The 22317-nt window shown below is 47.5% G+C and overlaps 1 protein-coding gene across 5 annotated transcripts in view; it reads left to right on the forward strand.

Annotated features, from left to right (window-relative positions):
• Positions 1-4390: 4390 nt before the first annotated feature.
• The window catches only part of ksr1a (kinase suppressor of ras 1a), a 29377-nt gene continuing 11450 nt past the window's right edge, over positions 4391-22317 (forward strand). For 4 of the 5 annotated variants that reach the window (XM_080014160.1, XM_080014157.1, XM_080014158.1 and 1 more), the window contains exons 1-14: positions 4391-4709; positions 15000-15140; positions 16848-16995; positions 17155-17644; positions 18411-18568; positions 19109-19178; positions 19313-19396; positions 19512-19573; positions 20271-20380; positions 20590-20758; positions 20958-20999; positions 21438-21486; positions 21585-21648; positions 21773-22084. In XM_080014160.1, coding sequence (XP_079870286.1) covers positions 4494-4709; positions 15000-15140; positions 16848-16995; positions 17155-17644; positions 18411-18568; positions 19109-19178; positions 19313-19396; positions 19512-19573; positions 20271-20380; positions 20590-20758; positions 20958-20999; positions 21438-21486; positions 21585-21648; positions 21773-22084 — 2115 coding nt within the window. In that variant the 5' untranslated portion in view covers positions 4391-4493. The remainder of the gene's footprint in view (positions 4710-14999; positions 15141-16847; positions 16996-17154; positions 17645-18410; positions 18569-19108; positions 19179-19312; positions 19397-19511; positions 19574-20270; positions 20381-20589; positions 20759-20957; positions 21000-21437; positions 21487-21584; positions 21649-21772; positions 22085-22317) is intronic. The other variant, XM_080014159.1, reaches the window with a different exon arrangement.

Consider the following 22317-nt stretch of genomic DNA (forward strand, 5'->3'; position numbering starts at 1 on the left):
GAGCCCGGGAGTGGAACCAGAGACCCCCCCCCTTCCCCCTCCCATCACAGAACTAAAGGCGTTAACGTAGAAATCAGGTAGGATTGATCTAGTATTCTGAAGGACACTAAACTAGACGTAGAGAGTGGAGGAGGACTCCACGAGAAGACACAAACTAACTTTTGTTTTTTGGGGGTTTTTTTGTAACGGTTTAAGAGAATTCAAAACGGAGTGAGCGACAACCAGTGATTCCCGTTTTTTTTTTGTTTTTGTTTTTTTTTAAGCGTTCAGGACGCCCTCCCGCAACGCCCGGAGGCGTTTTGTACGTTTGCTTTCTCTCCCCCTTTTCCCTTTCTTTTCGACGGTGGCCTGCTCGTCGCCGTGGGAGACGCCGCGGGGAGGCTCGTGCTCCTCGGCGACCTCCTCCCCCGGTGGAAGTCCGGCTCCGGGTGCCGTGGCTAACGCGCGGCGGCGGGTTCTCTTTCCGTTCCTTCCTCCCGACCTGAACCTTTGTACTTCTTTTTTTTTTTCTTTTTTTTTTTTTAATAGGACGGCAAAACAAGCTGCTGTTCTTTTTTTTCTTTTTTTTTTTTTTTTTTTTTTTTTCTCTCTTCTTAACAGTTGTTTTTATTTTATTTTTTAATGTGAGAATGAAATGAGTCTTGCACTGAAACATATCTCACATGTAGCTGAACAGCAGTATTATTATTATAATTATTATTATTACAGATCAAAGTGATGTCTATCAGTAGGTTGAGCGCCATCTAGTGGCGTAGCATTACTTGCGCTGGCCTTTTTAGTGTTTTTATTTTTTTAATTCTTGTCGTTGCCACGGCGATGGCGACTAAGTTTGTTTTGTTGGAAACATTTTGTACGTTTTCTTTGGTGTGGGGGGGGGGGCTGTATTTTGTTTTATCATGAATATGTGAAACAATATGTACAAAGTGATGGACCCTCTACTCAGGAAACTCAAGAGACGCCCATTCAACATGTCTTCATCGACCAGGTTTTTTTTTTTTTTTTTTTTTTTTCCTTTCTTCCCCTAATTAGAATGTGTAATATTACCTTGTATTTTTTATTCTTATATTCAACATTTGGCATTATTCTCAGAATCATTAGGTACATGTCAAACATGAATTGGAGTTTGGTCAACTTATTTTATTTTTTATTTTTAAACATCGCCGTCCATTTAAATAATTGCACAGCCTGTAATGGTGCACCTGACATTTTAAAGCCCCCATTGGTTCCCCTGAAGATGATGAAGATGATGAAGATGAGCTGAACCAACATGGCGTCGCACGGAGGAAACACTAACGAGAGTCGAAATGGTTTGTTTTTTCTTTTTTAATGAACCAGACAACGTCGGCGCTTCACCCCCGACGCGTTCGGACGCCGTGTTACAGAGCAGGGGTCCCAAACCACCGGCCGGGGGGCCACATCGGGCCCACGAGGCAGTCGAATGCGGCCCGCTACACTTTGATAATGTGTTGTTAAATCTGGCTTTTAGAATCACAAAGTCTCATACACATCCAGGCGCTTCCATCATGTTTTCAGAATGTCAAATAGAAGGATGTACAATGTGGCCGAGATCTCAGACGTTTCGTTAATGTCGGTGTAAAACTACCAAAAAATAACAAAGCTCGGTTTGTTTTTCCCCTTGATGCTCATTGAGGCCGACGGGCCCCGGGCCCCTGTGGTGTGGGACCCTTGAGGAGGGATCCAAGTTGTTCATGAAATGGAAGAGTGGTGTCGCATGTCCCCAAAGACTGAGTGGTTTGACCCGTTCTACTGGTTTGACCGGTTCTACTGGGATAAGCGGTTTAATGGGTTAAATGTTCTACTGGTTTAAACGTTCTAATGGTTTAAACGGTTCTACTGGGATAAACTGTTTAATGGGTTAAACGTTCTACTGGTTTAAACAGTTTAATGGTTTAAACGGTCTACTGGTTTAAACGGTTCTACTGGGTTAAACGTTATACTGGTTTAAACCGTTCTAATGGTTTAAACATTCTATTGGTTTGACCCATTCTACCGTTTTTAAACGGTTCTAATGGTTTGACCGGTTCTACTGTCCGTTTCCTGGCAGCGTTGGTCGGCTCCTTGACGTGTCTCATTGTAAACTGAAAATGCAATATGCATGTTTGTCGTTTGCCCAAGTTGTGTTTCAAACTAAATAGTGTAATTATTTTTTTGGAACGCTACGATAGCCTGTTTGCCAAATTTGATACAATGATAATGTGATGAACTAAACATTACTTGTGAAATTAAACATTTCTTTATTTTTAACGATGGAAAAAAAATTGGAAACTCTATGACCCTTGTGAAAGCAGTTGAATGTATATCTTTGTACAAAACTATTTTAGTTCCGAGGATATGGTAGTAACAATAGATGTGGAAAAAAAAAAAACCTTTTTTTATAAATCTTTTGTATTAGAACATTAACAACGGTAATTTTGTATATACGAGAGCCTAGGCTTTCTGGGTAGCAGAAAGGTCAAACATTCCTACATCGTTTGTCAAATTATTACATAAACATGCGCAATGTTTTATGTGCCTTTTATTTGGGTTGTCTAAATAAAAGAAACGTTTGTTTTAAAAATGTCTCGATGGATTCCAATAGATTTATCCTGGGGGAGCTGTGCTCACGGTGCATTTCGGAGGGGAGCGGGTTTGAACCGGCAAACACCGACTGGAAAGCTGCAAATTAATAAAGTGTTTTCTTGTCTTCATCCATATATCAGCGAGCTGCTGTGGAAGCAACGCGGCCCCAGTTCCAAACAACTTCCTCCGCTCCAGTGCCGCCTCCACCGTACGACCGGGGCGTTTACCTCATTGACCACTAGATGGCGCCGTCCCCACGGGGAACATAAAAGACGGGGACACGGCTGGAAGGCCACAGAGGCGCCTGTGAAATGGATTCGCTGTAGCTGCCTTTCACTCGGTGTGGTGGCGGGCCTTGCCACACATACTGTTCCTTATGAAGTACCAGCTGGACAAAAAAAACACATACGCTTTTCTTTTTTTGAACGATCTTACGGGTTACCACTTTAATATTGCCTCCACACGCGCAGGGTAGTGTAGGTTCTAGTTAAATAATCTGCCTTAAATGAATCCATGGAGTCCTCGCCGTGTGGACCACAACTTGACACGGATTCACCTCAGAAGCCAAATGCATTTTATTTATGATTCTATCATATCTGCAGAGGTTCTGCTGAAGTCTACCCCCAAACCTGGCGGCGCGGCCTGGGATGTCACACGGTCCCGATCTGATTTGACCGTTTAGCGCCGAGGACGACGTTACAGCAGTAAGAATAAATACAGCGAATTATGAAAACGTAATTTCATTTGTTTACATTTATGTGTACAAGTATTCCTCACTTGACCTACCTGTTTAACCACCGTTGGGACTTAGGACCAGCTCTCTGACCAGTCTGTATTGTACTATGCGTTCCATACCGCAGCGTCTCATCAACCTTTATATACTATATACACTGTATACAGTATAAACTATATATACCAGCCACGCCCCCTTACCACGAAATAACACGGGTCCTCGCTTAACGACCTGGTCCTAGGAACGGAGCTCTTTAGTGAGGAGTACCTGTGTATATACAGACAGACGGAAGGAGAGATACAGACAGATAGACAGAGGCAGGCAGACAGACAGAGAGGCAGGTGGACGTACAGACACGAAAACAGACAAGCAGGCGAATAGACAGACACAGACGGGGGGCGGACCGACAGACAGACAGGAATCAAGACAGACAGATAGGCAGGCGGACAGACAGACACGGGGACAGAGAGACAGGGAGGTGGACAAACAGAGACGGGAAGACTGACAGAGGCAGGCGAATAGACAGACAGACATGAAAACAGACAGAGACAGACAGACAGGAAGGCAAACAGACAAGACATACAAGCAGACAGGGAGACTAACAGATAGGCAGGCCGGCAGGCAGACAGACAAACAAGAGAGACAGACAGTAGACAGACAGACAGGAAGACAGACAAACAAAGATGCTGATAGACAGGTAGACAAACGGAGAGACAAACAAGCAGATAGACATATAGGCAGACAGAAAGACAGGCAGGCAGACAGACAGACAGGCAGCTCAGGAACAATAACAATACATGATGAAATAAAGACAGAGTTTTGAAATATACAATAAAACAATAAAGTTCAAATAGAATCATCTCTAAATGGTTAGAACTCAGTCAGCGGAACATCCGCGCAGACTACACTTCCCAGGATGCACCGCGCCCCGTGACGTCCCCTCCACAGCTGACAGGCGACAGAGCTTAGTCTGCAGGAAAGAGGAGCTTGCTCGCAGAACTGGCAACCCGCCTGACAAGCCCGACTGGCAACCCGGAGCTCGCCGCCGCCGGACTCCATAATCTGAGGACGGGATCCCTCCGGTCGGTTCTCCGGTGCTTACCCAGCGTGGGACCCCCACCCTCCATCTTGGTCCCGCTTCTCCTCCCCCAGCGCCGCCAGCCGAGCCCGATGCCGAGGCATGGATAGAGGGGGAGCGGCGGTGCGGAGCGGCGAGCCGCCGCAGCGGGAAGGCGGCGGCGCGGCAGCGGCGGCGGCGGCGGCAGCCATGGCCGCGCTCCAGCAGTGCGAGCTGATCCAGAACATGATCGAGATCTCCATCTCCAGCCTGCGGGGACTGCGGACCAAGTGCGCCGCGTCCAACGACCTCACGCAGCAGGAGATCCGCACTCTGGAGGTAAATGTCCGCGGTTCACCGCATCCAGACCCACAGAGGGTAGCGGGAAGTGCGGAGTCATGAAGCCCGGGGTGTCCGCCTCTCAGGCCGGGCAGGGGCTGCGGGGAGTCCCGCAGAGCACCGCACGGCCGTGGGTCTGTGGATCACGTTGTCATTGTGTGAAGGATGGAGCCGCTTTCCTGCTGCGTTCCGGGTGATCTGCTTGTTACCGTCGCTTCATTGATTTTGCTGCATGTGCTTCACGGTGCTTGCCTGTGAATTTCTTCTATTGTTTCAGCCACTGATGCTCTGAGCTGACGCTGCTTTGTGCAGGGGCCCGTGCCCCGTGGGCTCCTTTGGGGCCTCGGCCTCCACGCCAGCATCCTGCCGGGGTGCATGCTGGGTAGGATGCGTGCGGAGAGCAAGCAGTGTCATATTGATATTATGGTCTGGGTGTCATTGAATCTGCGGCTGGTTCCATGTTGGCATGGTGCATTGTGGGAGGGAGGCGGGGGGGGGGGGGGGGGGGGGGGGGCAGGTCGTGAGGTCACAAAGATGGTGAGTAGTATTACTAGTGTACTAGTCCTACGAGTAGAAGTCATACTAGTAGTATTACAAGACTTCATTCAAGTAATACTAGTAGTTCTACTGCTAGTACCTCAACTGCTCTCAGTCTGAAGCTTCTTCACTTCCACTGGTGTTTGCACAACAGGAAGTGATCTGAGTAGTACTTCCTGCTGGGTGTTGTCCTGCACACTAGCAGTAGTAGTACTGCTAGTGGTAGTGCTACTAGTGCACGTAAGTAATAGCACTAGTACTGCTGCTACTATTACTGATACTATTAGCACTAGTAGTAGGACGAGTACTGTGACTACTTGTACTGCAACTACAGCACTAGTAGTAGGACTAGTAACAGTACTAGTACTCCTACCACTTGTGCTTGTAGTAGCAGTACTACCGCTAGTACTGTTACTAGTACTAATGCTGGTGTTATCTGAAGCCTTTTACCTGTGGACGCTCAGTGGGTTTGTTCTGGAGAACTTCATGAAGTTCTTCTCATCTCCTCTTTCCTTCTCCTTCTCTTTATGTCTCCTTCTCCTCTTTCTCCTCTTTCCTTCTCCCTCTCCTCCTCCTCCTCCTCCTCCTCTTTCTTTCTCCTCTCTCCTCCTTCTCTTTACGTCTCCGTCTCCTCCTCCTCGTCTTTCCTTCTCCCTCTCCTCCTCCTCGTCTTTCCTTCTCCCTCTCCTCCTCCTCCTCGTCCTGCTCCTCTTTCCTTCTCCCTCTCCTCCTCCTCCTCGTCCTGCTCCTCTTTCCTTCTCCCTCTTCTCCTCCTCCTCCTCCTCTTTCTTTCTCCTCTCTCCTCCTTCTCTTTACGTCTCCGTCTCCTCCTGCTCCTCTTTCCTTCTCCCTCTCCTCCTCCTCCTCGTCCTGCTCCTCTTTCCTTCTCCCTCTCCTCCTCCTCCTCGTCCTGCTCCTCCTCCTCCTCCAACCTGATTTAAACCTCAGTCACTTTCATGATCATTCAACTTTGCTATCATTCCGTTGTTAATAATGAGCTGTTTAAATAAAGTTTGGCTGATCAACTTTTAAGATTCTCAGCTTCGTCGTAAATGTTTTTCTGAAACATGGTCATAGAACATGGAAGTGAAACCACCTTAAAATCATCGAGTCCCTGCATTGTTTCTCTTGCAATTGTTTATTTTAGACATATTTGTTATAACAATATTATATAAATATGGTTGTTATGACAACCATGACAATGAATAAATTAATAAATGTTTCATTCTTTACACTTTGTATGAAGACATTTAGTTTCCTCCTCAAACGGCTGCTTCCTCTTTCTGTTGCTTTTAGGGTTTGGCGCCTACAAACTCATTATTATTATTATTACTTACAAACCATGGTGCTTATTACAATTATTATTATTATTATTATTATTATTATTATTATTTTTATTATTATTACTTAATTACTTACAAACCATGGTCATTATTCTTATTCTTATTATTACTTACAAACCATGGTCCTCAGTAATATTACTTACTTACAAACCATGGCCATTATAATTATTATTATTATTATTATTATTATTATTATTATTATTATTACTTGCATTCCATTATTACTTAAAAAACATGGTCCATATTATTTTTATTACTTACAAACCATGGTTCTAATTTTGTTGTTATCATTATTACTTACAAATCATGGTCCTTGATATTATTATTATAATTATTTTTAGTATTATTACTACTACTTACAAGCCATGGTCCTTATTATTATTATTATTATTATTACTTACAAACCATGGTCCTTATTATTATTATTATTACTTGCTTACAAGCCATTATTATTATTATTTGGGTGAAAATCATGCTGTGTTTCAGAGAGAAGCAAACTGTAAAACGTACCCAACACAAGTAAACTGGACCCTGTGTATTGTTGCCTGCAGCTATATTTATTATTATTATTATTATTTTTATTACTCACTAACCATGGCCCTCGTTCTTCTTCGTGTTATTATTATTATTATTATTATTATTATTATTATTATTAATAGGGTTCCTAATATCCCCTAATACCCCTAAATATCCCTAATACCCCTAAGTCTTATCTGCTTACGTGGGTGGGGCATTTGGTTTGATATTTGATTATTTTTCCCTTTTTGTAAATATAAACTCATTCTTGGAAACTAATTCGCAAACCCGGTGCTGTGTCCCTCCTTGTTTTGCAGCATTGGATCCAGTCGTAACACAAACTGTAGGAGTGGAAAACAGTCCTAAACATATTGTGTGTTTGTGACCTCACACATGGAGTTGGCTTGAGGCTCCAGAGCAACGGGTCCGAATTGTGTCCCTTTTATTTTAGTCCCAAAAGTTAAAAAAGTTGATGAAAAGTCTGTGAGGGACATGCAGTGTTGAATACGTTTGAATGGAAGCTTGTTGTTGGGAACGTCCACACGGAGTGATTTCCTTCCACAGAGACACCGTGAGGCAGGACTCTGTGGACTACAGGAAGTAGACAGGGACCTGACAGGAAGTAGACAGGGACCTGACGGGAGGTAGACAGGGACCTGAGAGGAAGTAGACATGGGGGACCTGGCAGGAAGTAGACAGGGAACTTCTCATTTTAAGGATAAAGTCATAACATGCAACAAGTGGATCCTTGTATTAGTAATTCTGCGCGTCACCAGGACTCACCGCATCGTTACATCAGCCGATGCTGCGTTCAATGGAAACTCAAAAAATTGTAACTCATTTTAGACGTAATGCTGACGTAAAAAGGAGTGACAGCACGAACCGATGCTACGTTCCATTGGAACTTGAAAATTTGTAATTGGTGTCGATAATGGACCCAGTGTATTGCTGCCTGCAGCTGTATTTATTTATTTATCTATCCATTTATTTATTTATTTATTTATTTTTCAGGGTTCCAGCCCTTGCCCCTTATTTCTGATTTATTATTTTTCTCCTTGCCATTTTTCGGGCTAAAATTGTCTCGATCAAGGCAACCCCGAAACCCACGGACATGGTTGAGGTCTCATTGGAACCAGGATGTTTCAGACACCTTGTGGTTCAAGTCTGATCCATATCAATCTGCATTTGGAGCAGGAACTAGAGAAAAACCGTTCCAAATTTACCAGAAGTTGAAGAACGTTGGCGTACTTTGCCTTTTGTGGAGCGGGCGCATTTTGACCTCATGAACCGCTGTTATTTATGTCCAGGCTTCGTCTCTGGGTGCTCATTCAGGGTTTTGTAAAACGCAGCACAAGTAGCAGTTTTCCAAGTTTCCTTCAAAAGGCAGCCCCGGCTCAAGCTGTCTGTCTAGAGCCGCAATACACAGGCTTCAGTTTTGTCCTGTTAGATAGGTATTACAGTTATCCAGATTCTGTTCAATGTAGCACGAGCTACAATTCTTTTGTGCAATGTAGCACGAGTTACAGGCGAACCGTGGATTTATGTAGCGTTGGTTCATGATGTCACAAAGTTACTGTGTTCTCAATGTAATGCCAATGTTCTTCAATTTGTCAGGTTTCAATACGTACCAACAAAGTTGCGTCAGCATGGGCACTCTGGCGCTCCCATACGCAGCAAGCTGTGATGCACGGTGTGTTCCAACACCTTTCTATCACAGCGCCGTTCACTTTGTCAACAATTAGTGCGACGGTGGCTCTTCTGTGGGAATCGAACCAGACGGGCTGGACTTGGCTTCACACGCGCATCAATGAGCCCTGGGCGTCCGGCGGCGATGTTGTCTTCTTTCTAGGCGGGCTGCGTTGAACATTCAGGGCACAGCAAGCCGCCCCGTCTCTTTGTAGAGGGCAGAGGGTTTGCTATTTATAATCAATTTGCAGGCCAGATTTAACAATATTTTATGTTAATGTGGCGGGACGCATTCAATTGTCTGGCGGGCCAGATGTGGGCCCCAGGCCTGTAGTTTGAGACACCTGGGTTAAAGGGTTCGGCTGGAGAGCTCTTTTATCTCCTCATCCACAGATTTATTATTATATATTATTATTATATTATTATTATTCCACTTGACCTGCTGGGTTCGAGTCCCAGTGAGAACATAATGGAGCCTCTCGAATGGAGAGAACGCACTTCACATTTCACATGTTAGTACTCCCTGTCTCTCTGTTGCTCTCTCGCTCTCTCTCTGTCTCTCTCTCTGTCTCTCTCTCTGTCTCTCTCTCTCTCTACCCCCTCCAGTTTGCGGTGCAGCTTGTGTATTCCTGAATCATTTAGACTTCCCTTCTAAATGCTCCGACGCACCGGGCTCGTTCTGGGGGAGCGACAGCCTGCCCCCTCCAGTGTGGAGCGGGCCTGCGCCGCAGCCGTCCCACCCGTCGCCGGTCGCAGCGCCGTTGTTGCCCTCCCCCGCCCCCTCCCTCCCTCCCTCCCTCCCTCCCTCGTGCGACGCCGCTCAGATCCCCCAGCGCGCCTTGCGAGCTATTGTGGCCGCGTCTATATTTAGACGTCTTTCTTCCTACGCATTTTCAGGGTTGGTTGTTAAATAAGAAAATTCAAATGACGCGCAGAGAGCCCGGGCGGGCGGGGGGAGCCAATAAGCTGCTTCGCCGCTCATGACACGGCAGACTGCGGCCGTCGGAGGCCGCGGAGGAGACAATGGGAGCGGAGGCCCGCGGTGGAAAGCCGACGCCGCCGCTGCCGCCGCGTCTCGGCGTCCCGCTCCACCGGGCGGAGCGCGGCCCTGAAAAGGCTTGAGGATGAGTTGCTCAACGTCGTGTCATTTTGAGGCTCGCCGTCTGTGCTATTTTGGGAGGGAGGGATTTGAATCTCACGCAGCATGGCCGCCGTGCCCCTGGCTTATTATTCATAGCAGCACCACCCATGCAGTAACATAATACTTGAATGTGACCGGGAAGCCGATCTGGAGGGAGGTCTCATTCTGCTTCAAGACGCCTCCGCGTAACCCGTGGCAACCAGCGCGACGGGCCTTCCCATCATGCCACATGTCGGCACGCAGGTTTTTTTTTCTTTTCATTATATATTCACGTTTTTTTATTTTTTAATTTCCTCTCTCATCCGGTCGGTCATCCTCTCTGAGGGTCTTCCGCATGCGGCAGAAACGTCTCCTTTGTCTCCTCTAACGCCGAACGATCCTATGTTCTCCATAGTGCAACCGCTGCAATCACTCAGCCGTGTGTGTGTGTGTGTGTGTGTGTGTGTGTGTGTGTGTGTGTGTGTGTGTGTGTGTGTGTGTGTGTGTGTGTGTGTGTGTGTGTGTGTGTGTGTGTGTGTGTGTGTGTGTGTGTGTGTGTGTGTGTGTTGTCAGGGAACTGGGGCAGAGCCTAACATTGCGCAGCATAAGGACAGGGGATTGGCCGCCCCGCAGGCCCCCCCCCCCCCCCCCAGGCGTCGCCTCCCAGCGTCGGAGGAGGGTCAGCGCTCCGTTGTCTGGGACAATCACCTACAGACGGCATGTGACCCTGCTCACCCAGCATGCACTGCTCCAAAGCCATGTCCTGCGTGCTTTGTTTTTATTACAGTCATTTATACTACTGCTTAAACACCGTCCAAATGCTCAACCATGTTCACAGCATCAAAACAGAAACTGGATATGGATGGATGGATGGATGGATGGATGGATGGATGGATGGGTGGGTGGATGGATGGGTGGATGGTTGGATGGACACTTTATTCATGCCCGGAGGGAAATTGTGCTGTTACTATAAATGTGACAGCTCTCACCAAAACCTATTGGCAATAATAAAAATAAAGTAGCAGAATTAGAAATTGGGAATATACAATAAACTCAAAAAATTTACAATAACAGGAAAAATAATCGTGAAATAAAATCAACAAACAAGAACACGATGGCAATAAACCTGAAAATGAACGGTAGGGGGTGTGGAAATAAAAGGTGTTATTTTCTTCTTCTCCTCCGCTGCGTCAGGGCGGCGTGCACGCAGCTTCAGGCTGTTGCCATGGTGTTGTTTAGCTCTGTTGACAGGTGGGCTCGCCCCCCCGCCTCCCTCCACCCCCCACCCCCCCAGACCACAGAGAAGACGGGCGCTGCATCCCTCGCTCTGCACCAAAAACAAGGTGTGTGTGTGTGTGTGTGTGTGTGTGTGTGTGTGTGTGTGTGTGTGTGTGTGTGTGTGTGTGTGTGTGTGTGTGTGTGTGTGTGTGTGTGTGTGTGTGTGTGTGTGTGTGTGTGTGTGTGTGTGCGTGCATGTGCGCGCTCTCTCCCTCTGGTGTGAAGCTACAGTCGTTCTATAAATACACAGGAAGCTTTCTCTGCGTTGACATTTATTGTAGCGCCGCGTTTCTCATGTTCGGGGGAAAATCCCAGAGAAAATGCTGCTGACGCCTCACAAGGAGGGTTGCTAGGCAACCTGACGTCACCGCACTGCGCTGCTGTGCAAAGGGGAAGGCTAGCTGGTTAGCCGTCTGTCTGTCTGTCTCTCTGTCTTGTATGAGTACTAGTATATGCTGGTGTAGTAAATATGGTTGTATATTAATAGTGGAGCTGGTGTCTGCCTGCACCACCACGTCTGGAGATGTCCAGGAATCCTAGGAAATAACTTGGAATGCAAACGCTCATAACTGATCATTTATTTTTGGATTATTTTTCTCTCTCTGCTCCTCTCTGCTCATTCAGTCCAATGGGTCGAGTCTTTGACCGTTAAAAAAATATATGAAGATGGGAAACTCACAATAAAGTCGGAGCGGATTTTCTTTGAAACTAGTTCAGATCGAGAGCGACGTTGCCTCCATCCCCCTGCTCCACCCTCCCTCTCATCCTCGTCTCTCCATCCTCCTGCTCCATCCCCATCATCCTCATCTCTCCATCCTCCCTCTCTGTCCTCATCTCTCCATCCTCCTGTTACATCATCTCTCTCTCCATCCTCATCTCTCCATCCTCATCTTACATTTACATTTAGTCATTGATCAGACGCTTTTATCCAAAGCGACTTACAATTGTTCAAACACCGACGGACGCAGCCATCAGGAGCAATTAGGGGTTAAGTGTCTTGCTCAAGGACACTACAGCATGCTAGCAGGAGGAGCCTGGGATCCAACCAGCAACCTTTAGATCACTAGACCACCAGCTCTACCACCTGAGCTACCATCCCCTACAATCTCTCAGTACTCCCTCTCCATTCTCATCTCTACATCCGTATCTCTCAATCCTCCCTCACCCTCCTCATCTCTCCATCTTCCTGCTCCTGCTCCATTCTCTCTCCATCCTCATCTCTCCATCCTCATCTCTCCATCCTCATCTCTCCGTCCTCATATCTCCATCCTCATGCTCCATCCTCATCTCTCCATCCTCCTGCTCCATCCTCATCTCTCCATCCTCCTGTTCCATCATCTCTCTCTCCATCCTCATCTCTCCATCCTCCTGCTCCCTCCTCATCTCTCCATCCTCCCGTTCATCATCTCTCTCCATCCTCATCTCTCTATCCTCATCTCTCCGTCCTCATCTCTCCGTCCTCATCTCTTCATCTTCCAGCTCCTTCATCTCTCTCCGTCCTCATCTCTCTATCCTCCTGGTCCATCCTCATCTCTCCGTCCTCATCTCTCTGTCCTTATCACTCCATCCTCCTGCTCCATCATCGATCTCTGTCCTCATCTCTCCATCCTCCTGCTCCATCCTCATCTCTCCGTCCTCATCTCTCTGTCCTTATCCCTCCATCCTCCTGCTCCATCATCGATCTCTGTCCTCATCTCTCCATCCTCCTGCTCCATCACCTCTCTCCGTCCTCATCTCTTCATCCTCCTGCTCCTTCATCTCTCTCCGTCCTCATCTCTTCATCCTCCTGCTCCTTCATCTCTCTCCGTCCTCATCTCTTCATCCTCCTGCTCCTTCATCTCTCTCCGTCCTCATCTCTCTATCCTCCTGGTCCATCCTCATCTCTCCGTCCTCATCTCTCTGTCCTCATCTCTCCGTCCTCCTCCTCCATTATCTCTCCATCCTCATCTCTCTGTCCTCATCTCTCCATCCTCCTGCTCCATCCTCATTTCTCCATCCTCCTGTGCCATCATCTCTCTCCAACCTCATCTCTCCATCTGTCCTTGTGTGTGTGCGTGTGTGTGAAATAAGCAGAAATAGGAAAGCAGTGGTGGAGTAGAGTGGCGGCCAGTTGGGTGGAGAGCCGTTGATGTGGTGGTGGTAGTGGTGGTGGTGGTGGTGGTCTTACGGGCTCTGACAGATAAGGAGACTCACTCGACAATGTGGGCCACTGCAAACCAACACCCGCTATGGAGGTGGAGGTCCTCCTTCTATAATCAGGTATAAATGATGGAACCAACATCACCAACAAGCCGCGGTGGAAAACAAGGTCCGGAGACGCTCGTTACCGCACGTCTGTAAATGTCCTGTTGATCTCTTTGTGGATTTATTTTCCTGTGCAGCTTCAGTAGCTTTTATTCGGGGTCCAGCCTGACGTGCAGGAAGCCTATTGTTTTTTGTTCAGAACAAAATGGCGGTCTAAGTGTCTGGCGCTCAGAAACCGTCGGATCCACGGATACGAATCATTGGTAGTTGTATTCGGGGCAGTCCAGAGATGCTGTCGTCCAAGTTTGATCCACATCCGGTTGGATTTGTGGACAGAGTTAGTTAAAAAAAACCGTGGGGTTTTTTTTTTGCACCCTGTTAAGGTCACGTGAAAACATAGCCGACTGCTGATTGGTCACAGGTGGTCAGTGCCTCATCATCGTGCGACGCGACACATCCCAGGCAAGCGCCTCGGCGCTCTCATTTGAACAGCAGCTTTTTTTTTTGTTATTTCGCGTGTGTTAAGTTGACTGGCTCAAGCGCTCGACGCACGCGTACACTACAAACGAGCCCGAGCTAAAGAGCACAAACGGGCCGGGGCGCGAGGCGACGGCCCCGCCCGGCCCCTTCGCGACCGACTTCCGGTCACCTGTCAACGAGATGGACGAAATAAGACTGAGGATAACTTTGCACGGCAGCTGTGTGACGGTCACGACAGAGACTTGGCTTCATCGGTCCCTTTAAAGCGTTGATGTTTGGAAAGGCAGTCACTGCACACACATGTGTTCCTCCAGAGATAATAAGCCAAACTCCAAATTATTAATTAATCAATTTAATAATTAATGTCATTAATTATTGGTCGTCTACAATAAACGTTATATTTCAAAGTCAAAGCCAGATTTGTTGCCATCATAACATGAGGGTGTATTCCATTGCGGACAATCAGTTTGGTTACACGTCGTGTTGAATTAGTTACAACACTAACCTCAATAAATTCTTCAGACTTGCAAATGTGCTTGCACAACGTTTTGTCACACCGGCTGACCTGGAGCCCGTGCCTGCAGCTACATTTCCAGGCTATTATTGGCTGGAGAGGGACACGTCTCGCCCCGCAATGAGCGTCGGACGTCTTCCAGGACTTTGATGATGTCAGCGAGCCGCTTCCATTCTCTAAATACCCCGCGGTTGCCATGGCGCCCGTGCTCGGCGGTCACCTCGACGCGCCTCCCGATTTAAACCCCCGGCTCCGCGTCCCCCCCGGGGCCAGACCGCTCCCTTCCAGAGCCGCCCGGAGGGGGGTCCACGTTACGCATGATCTTTCTGCCCAGAATTATCTGAGGATCTCCGAGGGGACTTGATAACTTCATCATTTGAGAACAGTAATGCAAAACGTTATGTCCCAGTGCATTTGTCCCTCCATCGTCCACCCGTCGAGGGGATTGTTTTGAGAATTATTAGAGTGTTTCTCTTGATTAATGGAAGACTAATTATTGACCAATAATTATTGTGTCACCCTGCTGGCCTCCTACCTAAGCCCCCCCTCTGTGGTCCTTGCGCCCCCCGCAGGTGAAGCTGATGAAGTACATCTGCAAGCAGCTGCAGTGCAAGCAGAAGGTGCCGGAGACGGAGCGTCCCGAGGCCCTGGACCGCTTCCCGCGCCTGGGCGACTGGCTTCGCACCATCAACCTGCGGCCCGAGCTCATTGAGGTGGGCCACGTGGTAGCGGGTGGTCTGCTGTGCCCCTGTAGTCGTTGTGTAAAAGATGTGTGTATCCGTCTCATCCATATCATATATAAATCACAGTTTTAGTTTGAGTTAAGTCGTTTTTTTTTTTTGAGAAATTAAGATTAGTGACATTTTAGGTGTGATAAAATTTTAAGTTGGGGAAAAAAAAAAAGTATAAATCCCCCAATCCATGTTATCAACTGAACCCCCGTCCTCAATAATGATAGGATACAGTTCAAGCTGCATCAGCCGCATATTTACCATCCTTTTGTTTAGTGCTTACATGTGTTAACATCACTGAATATTTAGTTAAAAAAATATATTTAAATTGTTCAATTGGTTTTTTTTTTTTAGGTGTTTTCTTTTTCCATGGATGGGGGTTTGTATATATTATTTTTTGTAATTTTTTTTTTTTTTTTTTTTTTCAACTGAAAAATTTCATTACACCAAAAATGTTACTACTCTTAATTTCCCAATTTCCATGTTGAGGAAACCTAAAAGTTATTTTCTCAGCACGTCGCCGGAGGTCATTGCCCCAGATTTCAAACCCCTGTTTACACAGTCGGGGGTTTATCTTTAGTGATAAGACAGCAGAAAACATCCTAAACTCTGTCCTTTGTCCTGTGTCACCTCAGATATGATCCGTCAAATTGCACTGGGCCTAGTTAGCACATTTATAATAATAATAACAATCATAATAATACCAATAACAATGATAATAAACGCAGTAGAGCTTCCATGCATCACCAGGGGTGTCTGCCCTGAAGGTTGCTAGGTTCCGGTGGCTATAACCCATGATAGCGTCGCTGACGTTGCGTCCCCAGGTGGTCTGGGCTCAGCGGGTTCTTTGAACGCCGCATGGAGCTGAACCAGTCGTGATCAGATGGGGACGGCATGTGCACGCTCTCCGTGTTGAAAGGATCAACCAATCAGAAGAACGCAGCCCTAACCCATTACGGCGTGGAACTCTAGTCCAGCATCAGTTTCCTGTCGGACGCTGAACGATGACGCTCTGGGCCGCGAGTCCTCAAACCGGCCCGCTCCCGAGCAGGCTGGTTACCATGGTAACTACCGTGGTAATTGGGCTAGTTACTATGGTAACCGGGCTTGCTCCAAGGCATATATTGCCGTGGTAACCTAGCCGCCATGTTTTCTAGTGGGCTCTTAGGGATTTAGCCTGCTTTAGGGAATTCACCCCAGCTTTAAAATCCTACACATAATACATCCCATAATGAAAGCATTTCCATGCCTCCTCTTGGAGGGAGAGACGAGCCGCCGACAGCCTCCAGAGCCCGTTGTGTGCAGAAAGGATGAGATCTGGACTCGAGGAATAATCAAATCCTGGACGCCAAACCCCCTCCGGCAGGAACATCAGTCAATAAGATTAAGCATCTTTCATTTATAGATATTAAACATCCATCAGCGTCTGGAAGTTGTTGAAAGTACCATAAATACTACTACTACTACTACTACTACTACTAAAGTTTAGGTCTATTTTCAATTTCTTCCTGTATTTTATTCTTGTTACTTTATGGTTTTTGCCTGTTGCTTGTGTGTCTCTCAGTGTGTTTGTCCACATGTCATCTGACAGATGGACAGGGGTGTGTGTGTGTGTGTGTGTGTGTGTGTGTGTGTGTGGAGGTACTGACCCTCTCCCCTCCCTCGGCCCCGCCCCTCTCCTCTCCGCAGGCGGTGCCGCTCAGCCTCTCCCTGGACGCCCTGCTGCAGATGCCGGCGTCTCAGGTTCTGGAGATGATGAGGAGACTCGGCTCCACCACGGAGGAGAGCGCCCGGCTCAGCGGCGCCCTCTCCTGCCTGAAGAGCGCCACTGAATCAGGTGTGTGTGTGTGTGTGTGTGTGTGTGTGTGTGTGTGTGTGTGTGTGTGTGTGTGTGTGTGTGTGTGTGTGTGTGTGTGTGTGTGTGTGTGTGTGTGTGTGTGTGTGTGTGTGTGTGTGTGTGATTATTACCTCCCTGTAATTGTCCTCCGTCCACCAGGGGGCGAGCTGCGGGAGGATGGGGTTCCTTGGCTGTCGGAGCCCATCCGCAGGGACAGCGGCTCTCTGCTGACGGTGGAGCAGCTCAACAGCATGGGCGGGGCTCTGCCGCGCCCACACAGCCCCTCCCCCCTGGCCCGGCCGTCCACCACGCCGTCCACGCCCTGCGGCGCCCTCTGGCCCCACCCCCGCTCGGGCTCGGTGTCGGCGGCCCCGGGCCCCGAGCCGCCGAGCCCGTACTGCTACGGCGACAGCCCCCTCACCGACCCCTTCCCCATGTCGCAGGCCCGCGTGGCCCGGCTGCACGGCCGCACCGCCTCCACGCCGCCCGTCACGCCGCCCTCCAAGCGCCGCCACCGCCTCAAGCCGCCGTGCACGCCGCCACCACCCTCCCGGAAGGTGCTGCACCTCCTGCCCAACATCACGCTGACCCGCAGCAAGAGCCACGAGTCACAGCTGGGACACCGCATCGAGGACCCGCCCGCCAACAAGTAAGCGCTGGATGCCCCCTAGTGGTGGCGGGTGTACCGCACCTGTCCGGACACATCACAAAGTATATGTAAAAGTAAAAGTAAAAACAAAGTAAAATCTTGAATATGTCATAAAAATGGGACGCTCCTATATAGTATATATAATATCTAACGATTGAATTATGAGATATATTAAAAAAAATATACATATGTATACACACTGTCTATATTAGTATGGTTAGATAGTATTATAGTGGTGATAAAAATAGCAGTAATACTACTACTAATAGTAAGGATAATAAAGAGTACACCAGTTGTATTCATAGGGAAAAGCTCCGTCAGTATAATATTCTGTTATGTTGAATAAAAAACACAACTGACTCACCTGGAGACCTGAGAGAAAGGACCGGAGTCTTCATACGTAAACCTTTCTCCTGTGTCTGGCTGTAAACGATGCATTTGCGTGTAACACGCACAGATGCAACAAAAGTTTTCTTCTGCGCTTCAGTGAAGTTCACCGCAGCCTTTTGGGAGAAGGTTGAACTGGAAACAACGACCACTAGAGGGCGACACACGCCACCTTCTGCTGCAGCCGTTCTCCGACTCTTGCAGCGCTTTAGCTTGACAATCCTTTGTTTGAAATGCTGTGTGAGGTCCGTCGTGGAAATCCTGCTTCACCCTCCTGAAGGTGTAGCTTTAAAGACACCACAGAGCTGTTTGTTCTTCACGGCCGTGAAACATCACCGAGTTATAATCAAACGTGGAAAGTAAACTCTCCCCTTCCCAGGTGTGTGAGGAAGAACAAGCCCCTCCTCAATATGCAAATGAACGGCGGCGGCAGCGAGGACCCGCCCCCCCGCCACGCCATGGCGGCGGCCCGGAACCCCGGGGCCGCTCCGGCCCCCGGGACCCCTACCCTGATGGAGGAGCCCGGCGCCGTCAGGAGTCAGTCTCACGCTCCTTACAAATATTACCAGTACAATTTCATATGCAAGTAATTCTAAAAAAAGTCTTAGGTGGTGCGACTGTATATAATACATATATATGTGTGTATATCTATATATATATCTATATCTATATAGATATATATATATATATATATATATATATATATATATATATATATATATATATATATATATATATATATATATATATATATATATATGCACCAAACAAAGATACAGATACAAGTATTGCTGTGTATGAATATAAGTGGATTTTCTAGTCATAATAATATGTAAACAACAGTGTGGACACAGCTAATAACGGATGGATCAGTCTAATTTATCACAGTGTTAAAACAGTTATTACAGGTCTTGATTGCGGCAAAAAAATTAACGAAAAACAAGTTTCATTGTTCACGCAAAAATGTGGATGGATATGGACATGAGTTATTAATCTTGTTAATGTTTCTATGATGTGACGAAGAAACATTACCTCACAAAGTTCTCACTCGTCTTAAGTTTTGCATCGTTCCCCCAGACAACATGGCCGTGCACCGCAGCTCACCTCAGGCCGTGCGTAGAGACATCGGTCTGGCCGTCACACACAGGTTGTGTTTCCTTCCTCTGCCTTTTAATAATAATAATAATAATAATAATAATAATAACCTTTATTTCAAGCCGAAATATTAATTTGCATATTGGTACAATACAAAGTGTCTCAAGGATTTTCCAAAATGTCCAGGTTTTCCACCAAGTCGTGGCTGTCGCAGACGTGTCAGGTCTGCCAGAAGAACATGATGTTCGGGGTGAAGTGCAAACACTGTCGGTGAGTGGAGGAGGAGGAGGAGGAGGAGGAGGAGGAGGAGGAGGAGGCGGAGGAGGAGGAGGAGGCGTGTCCTCTACCTCTGTCTCTTCATCTGCTCCTTGTTCTGTGTCTGCAGGTTAAAGTGCCACAACAAGTGCACCAAGGAGGCTCCGTCCTGCAGGATCTCCTTCCTGCCCAGTGAGCTCATCTAATTTCATAACCTCTGATGTAGTACTTACCTTTACACTGCATACTTCCCTAAAGTGCTTCATAACCTCTGATGCTGTACTTACCTTTATACTTCATGCTTTCCTAAAGTACTTCATAACCTCTGATGGAGTACTTACCTTCATACTTCCCTAAAGTGCTTCATAACCTCTGATGTTGTACTTACCTTTATACTACATACTTCCCTAAAGTACTTCATAACCTCTGTAGTACTTACCTTTATACTTCATACTTCCTGAAAGTACTTCATAACCGCTGATGTAGTACTTACCTTCATACTTCCCTAAGGTACTTCATAACCTCTGATGTAGTACTTACCTTCATACTTCCCTAAGGTGCTTCATAACCTCTGATGTAGTACTTACCTTTATACTTCATACTTCCTGAAAGTACTTCTTAACCTCTGATGTAGTACTTACCTTCATACTTCCCTAAGGTACTTCATAACCTCTGATGTAGTACTTACCTTCATACTTCCCTAAGGTGCTTCATAACCTCTGATGTAGTACTTACCTTTATACTTCATGCTTCCCTAAAGTGCTTCATAACCTCTGATGGAGTAATTACCTCTATACTTCATGCTTTCCTAAAGTACTTCATAACCTCTGATGGAGTACTTACCTTTATACTTCATACTTTATTAATAAGATGTCGTCTTGTTTCCCAGTCGCCAAAATCCGCCGCACGGAGTCGGTGCCGTCGGACATCAACAAGCCGGTGGAGCGTCCGTCAGAAACCCCCCAGTTCGGGACCCTCCCCAAGGCCCTCACCAAGAAGGTGAAGCTGCACCACTCTTCCTCTGCTCCACCTCTGGATTCTATCGCTTCACCTCTGCTTCTATCGCTCCACCTCTGCTCCTATTGCTCCATCTGTACTTCTGTCACTCCATATGTGGTTCTATTGCTCCACCTCTGGTTCTTTTGCTCCACCTCTGGCTCCTCCGCTGCTTCAGTTTGATTCACTTTTGGTGCTCGTTCCCTCCACAGGAGCATCCACCCGTTCTGAACCAGCTGGACTCCAGCAGCAACCCCTCTTCCACCACCTCCTCCACCCCCTCCTCTCCCGCCCCCTTCCAGCAGAGCAACCCCCCCAGTGCCACGCCGCCCCCCAACCCCTCGCCCAAGGGCCACCGCGACAGCCGCTTCCACTTCCCAGGTAACTCCACCTCCTCCACCTTCACCACAAAATCCCATTTTTCACGTATTGTACATCCTAGAAACGCAGTCTCTCTCCGTCTTACTTTATGCCTTATCCTCTGTCTCCCTCTGTCTCTCTCTCTCTCTGTCTGTCTCTCTCTGTCTCTCTCTCTCTGTCTCTGTCTCTCTTGCCCTCTCTCTCTCTCTTTCCTCCCAAGCTGCTTGTTACTTTCAGCACAGGCAGCAGTTTATCTTCCCTGGTGAGTTGACGCTCTGATTGAGGTGCCGATGCAAATTATGATTATTATGATTTTAATGATTATGATGACGATGATGATGATTATTATGATGATAGTTATTATCATCATGATTTTTATCATTATTATGATTATTATGATGATGATTCATATGAATCATTATTATTATGATTACTCCGATGATTATCAATATCAAGCATTGTGATTATTATGATTCATATTATTATCATTATGATTATTATCATTATTATGATTATATTCTCATTATTATCATTATGATGCTTATGATTATTATTATTATTATTATTATTATTATTATTATTATTATTATCAGTACTATTATTCTTCATTGTGATTATTATTATTAATTAGAATAATAATAATAATAATAATAATAATAATAATAAGATGAATTGATGTTTTCATCTTGTTTCCCTCCAGACGTGTCCAGTCCTGCTGGTTTGCATTCGGAGCTCCTCCAGGACGCTGTGTGAGTGCCTCCTCCTCCTCCTCCTCCTCCTCCTCCTCCTCTGACCTTCTCTCTGTTCAGTTTGACATGCAGGGTGTGACCCTCTCTTTGTGCCTCAGCAGCGAGGTGGAGCCGCCCGCGGAGCACCTCCACAGCCAGCTGGTGGAGGATGAGGATGAAGAGGTGACGTAGCTCATTCCCACGTGGGGGGGGGGGGGCATTGTCACATCTTTTTTTTTTCTGGGACATTTTTCCTCACGTTTCCCAACGCTGTTCTGACGCTCCCAAGTTGTTTCCCGCGTCTCAGGAGGAGGGGGGAGAGGAGGACATCGACGTGGACGACGCAGACCCGGAAGCGGAGGACGAGCACGAGGCGGACGAAGGGGAGGTAGAGGAGGAGGAGGAGGATGAGGGCGAGGAGGACGACGAAGGGCGCGGGGGCGGGCTGAACGGCAGCTCGGACGGCGAGCTGGACGGAGACGAGCTGGACGAGCTGCCCAGCGCTCGGGGCGGGCAGTGGAAGGGACCCATCGCCCGCAAGGGCAGTCAGACCAGCGTCTACCTGCAGGAGTGGGACATCCCCTTCGAGCAGCTGGACCTGGGGGAGCTCATCGGAAAGGTGCGTCTCACCTGCGCCCGGCCTGCTGTCCTGCTGTCTTACTGTCCCGCTGTTCTACTGTCTGTCCTGCTGTCCTGCAGTCTGTCTTACTGTCCCGCTGTTCTACTGTCTGTCCTGCAGTCTCTCCTGCTGTCCTGCTGTCTTACTGTTCCCGCTGTCCCGCTGTTCTACTGTCTGTCCTGCTGTCCTGCAGTCTGTCTTACTGTCCTGCTGTCCCGCTGTTCTACTGTCTG

Source organism: Zeus faber (genome assembly GCF_960531495.2).
Source record: "Zeus faber genome assembly, chromosome: 14".
NCBI lineage: Eukaryota > Metazoa > Chordata > Actinopteri > Zeiformes > Zeidae > Zeus > Zeus faber.